We start from the raw sequence: 6,000 nt of genomic DNA, 5'->3' as shown, positions 1-6,000 counted from the left end.
AGAGTAGAGCGGAGCCAACGAACTAGGGGTGTGTCAAAATGGCTCCCAACACAGCACAGTGTGATATTTCTATTTTTAACACAGTTGCCTGCCGTGTTCTGCCCTGTCAACTTCTCTCTGCTCTGTGTCTCCTGCCTGTTGAGTGTCAGTCAGTCCATTGACGCTAGTGGCTCTGCTGTGGGACTGGAGTGAGTGGAACTGGGCCAGAACACCACTGATGAAACATACACCTTTCAACGGAACTGGATTTTATAACACCTGTTGGACAAGGGGACCGAGGGGACTCTCTACTGTGGTTACTCTCTCCTCTCTACCTTCAAAGGAAATATTGAAGGACTGTTGCTGTTGAGTTTTGAAGTCCCCAGAGACTGAAGTGAGAGAATAGGATTTTCAGGATCCAGGAAGAAGAGAGGGGACAGTAGAGGCTGTAAAATTTCTTACGTTTGAACGGGGGAGACAATGTCTAACAAAGGTGACACTGGAGGTCAACCTGCTGCCACAACAACAATCAGCACTATTGCCGTGCAGGCTGGCGACTCTCAGATTATTGTCACTGTGCTCAAGGTACCGACCTTCTAAAATATTATTTAGTTGTGTCTTTGGGTTGTCTTTAGCTGTCTTTAATTGCCTTTTTAAGAGTATTTTGGGTCCTTGAAAGCACTATATTAAACTAATTTATTCTTCTCACGTTTGTAGATATCTCAGGTGAACAGAACTTGTTCTAAGAAATGTTTGGCTGTATGCCTCTCAGAACTCTACTTTGGTCAGAAATGGTTGATCAGGCCATCTAAAAAATATGAAAAAAATGATGGAGAAGATCAGTATTTACATGCAGTTTTAACAGAAAAGTTGTCCAACATTACCACAGTGTTATGGCGATATAACAACAACAACTGGCTGTAATTCAGTGTCAGGCTAGATTATTGATCTGTCTGAATCTGACAGACACTGACCTCACAGTGTTCAGCGATCTGAATCCATCGATCTTCTTTCCAAAGTGCTGCTACTAATAGAGGGTGTGTCCCAAAAGGCACCCTATTCCCTTTATGGTGCCTCGGTCTGGTCTGGTCAAAAGTAGTACACTAACCTATATAGGGAATAGGGTGCCATTTGGGACGCAACCAGAGAAAGGCATTTAATGTTGTCAGTGATGTCACAAGCTCACCTAGTCCTCATTGTTCAGCTGGTGTCCTGAGGTGTCAATAGCTCTCTCTGTTTGTCCATTAGGCTTATAGGAAATATTTCCTAGCCAAAACAGAAGGCTTATATCAATGCCTCACATACTAACGCCATGTACAGGGCTTTCCCACAATAGTAATAAAACAACGGACATTAGATCTTAAGCATTTAAAAAAAAAGTTTACCTTTCAACGTTTTTATTTCCCCACATACCTGTGTGAAATACATTCTAAATGTGTTGGAAAGATATTAGATATGGTCAAACAGAAACAGAGGAGATGGTTTTCAAATATGACTAATTTTTTTTTGCCTGTTTTGTTTGAAAAGAGAGATGTTTGATGTCCTCTGTTGTATCCTCTGCTATCAATTTTGTTGACCACTTTTGGTTGTGAAGGTGATGGCGTTCCTCTGCGTTCCGAGGCCCCTTTAAACTGACTGCCACAGCCACAGCTGCAATCTAAGGCATGCAATGATTAAAGAGCAAAACATGCCTAGTAAGAAATAATCTCTACAGCTAGCACAGACATAGTTACATTGCCCATGCTCCCTTTGTGGCTGTAACCACATAACCACTGTGGTTATTGACAAATCAATTGTTGTGTAAGTGAAATTATTCCTTACATTTGAGACAACATAGGCTACTGTAATGCTTGAGACACCCAAACAGTGAGGGAAAAAAGTATTTGATCCCCTGCTGATTTTGTATGTTTGCCCACTGACAAAGAAATGATCAGTCTATAATTTTAATGGTAGGTTTATTTGAACAGTGAGATACAGAATAACAACAACAAAAATCCAGAAAAACGCATGTCAAAAATGTTATAAATTGATTTGCATTTTAATGAGGGAAATAAGTATTTGACCCCTCTGCAAAACATGACTTAGTACTTGGTGGCAAAACCCTTGTTGGCAATCACAGAGGTCAGACGTTTCTTGTAGTTGGCCACCAGGTTTGCACACATCTCAGGAGGGATTTTGTCCCACTCCTCTTTGCAGATCTTCTCTTTGCAGTCATTGGAGCTCGAGGCTGACGTTTGGCAACTCGAACCTTCAGCTTCCTCCACAGATTTTCTATGGGATTAAGGTCTGGAGACTGGCTAGGCCACTCCAGGACCTTAATGTGCTTCTTCTTGAGCCACTCCTTTGTTGCCTTGGCCGTGTGTTTTGGGTCATTGTCATGCTGGAATACCCATCCATGACCCATTTTCAATGCCCTGGCTGAGGGAAGGAGGTTCTCACTCAAGATTTGACGGTGCATGGCCCCGTCCATCGTCCCTTTGATGCGGTGAAGTTGTCCTGTCCCCTTAGCAGAAAAACACCCCAAAAGCATAATGTTTCCACCTCCATGTTTGACGGTGGGGATAGTGTTTCTTGGGGTCATAGGCAGCATTCCTCCTCCTCCAAACACGGCAAGTTGAGTTGATGCCAAAGAGCTCCATTTTGGTCTCATCTGACCACAACACTTTCACCCAGTTGTCCTCTGAATCATTCAGATGTTCATTGGCAAAGTTCAGATGGGCATGTACAGTGCCTTGCGAAAGTATTCGGCCCCCTTGAACTTTGCGACCTTTTGCCACATTTCAGGCTTCAAACATAAAGATATAAAACTGTATTTTTTTGTGAAGAATCAACAACAAGCGGGACACAATCATGAAGTGGAACGACATTTATTGGATATTTAAAACTTTTTTAACAAATCAAAAACTGAAAAATTGGGCGTGCAAAATTATTCAGCCCCTTTACTTTCAGTGCAGCAAACTCTCTCCAGAAGTTCAGTGAGGATCTCTGAATGATCCAATGTTGACCATGACCACCAATGTTAAATGACTAATGATGATAAATACAATCCACCTGTGTGTAATCAAGTCTCCGTATAAATGCACCTGCACTGTGATAGTCTCAGAGGTCCGTTAAAAGCGCAGAGAGCATCATGAAGAACAAGGAACACACCAGGCAGGTCCGAGATACTGTTGTGAAGAAGTTTAAAGCCGGATTTGGATACAAAAAGATTTCCCAAGCTTTAAACATCCCAAGGAGCACTGTGCAAGCGATAATATTGAAATGGAAGGAGTATCAGACCACTGCAAATCTACCAAGACCTGGCCGTCCCTCTAAACTTTCAGCTCATACAAGGAGAAGACTGATCAGAGATGCAGCCAAGAGGCCCATGATCACTCTGGATGAACTGCAGAGATCTACAGCTGAGGTGGGAGACTCTGTCCATAGGACAACAATCAGTCATATATTGCACAAATCTGGCCTTTATGGAAGAGTGGCAAGAAGAAAGCCATTTCTTAAAGATATCCATAAAAGTGTCGCTTAAAGTTTGCCACAAGCCACCTGGGAGACACACCAAACATGTGGAAGAAGGTGCTCTGGTCAGATGAAACCAAAATTGAACTTTTTGGCAACAATGCAAAACGTTATGTTTGGCGTAAAAGCAACACAGCTGAACACACCATCCCCACTGTCAAACATGGTGGTGGCAGCATCATGGTTTGGGCCTGCTTTTCTTCAGCAGGGACAGGAAAGATGGTTAAAATTGATGGGAAGATGGATGGAGCCAAGTACAGGACCATTCTGGAAGAAAACCTGATGGAGTCTGCAAAAGACCTGAGACTGGGATGGAGATTTGTCTTCCAACAAGACAATGATCCAAAACATAAAGCAAAATCTACAATGGAATGGTTCAAAAATAAACATATCCAGGTGTTAGAATGGCCAAGTCAAAGTCCAGACCTGAATCCAATCGAGAATCTGTGGAAAGAACTGAAAACTGCTGTTCACAAATGCTCTCCATCCAACCTCACTGAGCTCGAGCTGTTTTGCAAGGAGGAATGGGAAAAAATTTCAGTCTCTCGATGTGCAAAACTGATAGAGACATACCCCAAGCGACTTACAGCTGTAATCGCAGCAAAAGGTGGCGCTACAAAGTATTAACTTAAGGGGGCTGAATAATTTTGCACGCCCAATTTTTCAGTTTTTGATTTGTTAAAAAAGTTTGAAATATCCAATAAATGTCGTTCCACTTCATGATTGTGTCCCACTTGTTGTTGATTCTTCACAAAAAAATACAGTTTTATATCTTTATGTTTGAAGCCTGAAATGTGGCAAAAGGTCGCAAAGTTCAAGGGGGCCGAATACTTTCGCAAGGCACTGTAACCCACCCACATTTTCAAAGCACAGCCCCACACCATTAGAGGGATATCTTCAACCACCAACTTACCATCCTGAGACAAGGCTAAGTATAGCCCACAAAGATCTCCGCCACGGCACAACCCAAGGGGGGGCACCAACCCGGACAGGAAGATCACATCAGTGACTCAACCCACTCAAGTGACGCACCCCTCCTAGGGACGGCATGGAAGAGCACCAGTAAGCCAGTGACTCAGGCCCTGTAATAGGGTTAGAGGCAGAGAATCCCAGTGGAGAGTGGGGAACCGGCCAGGCAGAGACAGCAAGGGCAGTTCGTTGCTCCAGTGCCTTTCCGTTCACCTTCATACTTCTGGGCCAGAATACACAAAATCATAGGACCTACTGAAGAGATGAGTATTCAATAAAGACTTAAAGGTTGAGACCGAGTCTGGGTCTCTCACGTGGGGAGGCAGACCATTCCATAAAAATTGAGCTCTATAGGAGAAAGCCCTGCCTCCAGCTGTTTGCTTAGAAATTCTAGGGACAGTAAGGAAGCCTGCGTCTTGTGTCCATAGCGTACGTGTAGGTATGTACGACAGAATCAAATTGGAAAGATAGGTAGGAGCAATGTAATGCTTTGTAGGTTAGCAGTAAAACCTTGAAATCAGCCCTTGCCTTAACAGGAAGCCAGTGTAGAGAGGCTAGCACTGGAGTAATATGATACAATTTTTGGGTTCTAGTTAGATTAATTGTCAGATCCAACAGAAGATCTCTTTGTATCTTGGGACCTAGAACAAGCATCTCTGTTTTGTCCGAGTTTAAAAGTAGAACATCTGCAGCCGTCCACTTCCTTATGTCTGAAACACAGGCTTCCAGGGAGGGCAATTTTGGGGCTTCACCATGTTACATCAAAATGTACAGCTGTGTGTCATCCACATAGCACTGAAAGTTAACATTATGTTTCCGAATGACATCACCAAGAGGTGAAATATATAGTGAGAACAATAGTGGTCCTAAAAAGGAGCCTTGAGGTACACCGAAATGTACAGTTGATTTGTCAGAGGACAAACCATCCACAGAGACAAACTGATATATTTCCGACAGATAAGATCTAAACCAGGCCAGAACTTGTCCATGTAGACCAATTTGGGTTTCCAATCTCTCCAAAAGAATGTGGTGATCGATGAATTCAAAAGCAGCACTAAGGTCTAGGAGCACGAGGACAGATGCAGAGCCTCGGTCTGACACCCTTTTAAGGTAATTTACCACCTTCACAAGTGCAGTCTCAGTGCTATGATGGGGTCTAAAACCAGACTGAAGCGTTTCATATACATTGTTTGTCTTCAGGAAGGCAGTGAGTTGCCGTGCAACAGCTTTTTCTAAAGAACTTTGAGAGGAATGGAAGATTCGATATAGGCCGATAGTTTTTTATATTTTCTGGGTCAAGGTTTGGCTTTTTCAAGAGAGGCTTTATTACTGCCACTTTTAGTGAGTTTGGTACACATCCAGTGGATAGAGAGCCGTTTATTATGTTCAACATAGGAGGGCCAAGCACAGGAACCAGCTCTTTCAGTAGTTTAGATGGAATAGGGTCAAGTATGCAGTCCATGATTATTTTCATGAATGTGTCAAGAGATAGAATACTAAAAAACTTGAGTGTCTCCCTTGATCCTAGGTCCTGGCAGA

The 6,000-nt window shown here is 43.0% G+C and overlaps 1 protein-coding gene across 1 annotated transcript in view; it reads left to right on the top strand.

The window, feature by feature from the left end:
• ccdc141 (coiled-coil domain containing 141) overlaps nt 1-6,000 on the top strand; it is a 51,844-nt gene continuing 45,844 nt past the window's right edge. Inside the window, exon 1 of the mRNA XM_021597535.3 lies at nt 1-564. Coding sequence (XP_021453210.3) covers nt 460-564 — 105 coding nt within the window. The 5' untranslated portion in view covers nt 1-459. The remainder of the gene's footprint in view (nt 565-6,000) is intronic.

This window comes from Oncorhynchus mykiss, chromosome 3 (assembly GCF_057628025.1).
Source record: "Oncorhynchus mykiss isolate SJ-2025 chromosome 3, ASM5762802v1, whole genome shotgun sequence".
In the NCBI taxonomy this organism is placed as follows: domain Eukaryota; kingdom Metazoa; phylum Chordata; class Actinopteri; order Salmoniformes; family Salmonidae; genus Oncorhynchus; species Oncorhynchus mykiss.
The sequence above is the reverse complement of the archived record's forward strand: the minus strand, read 5'-3'. Positions and strand labels throughout refer to the sequence as shown.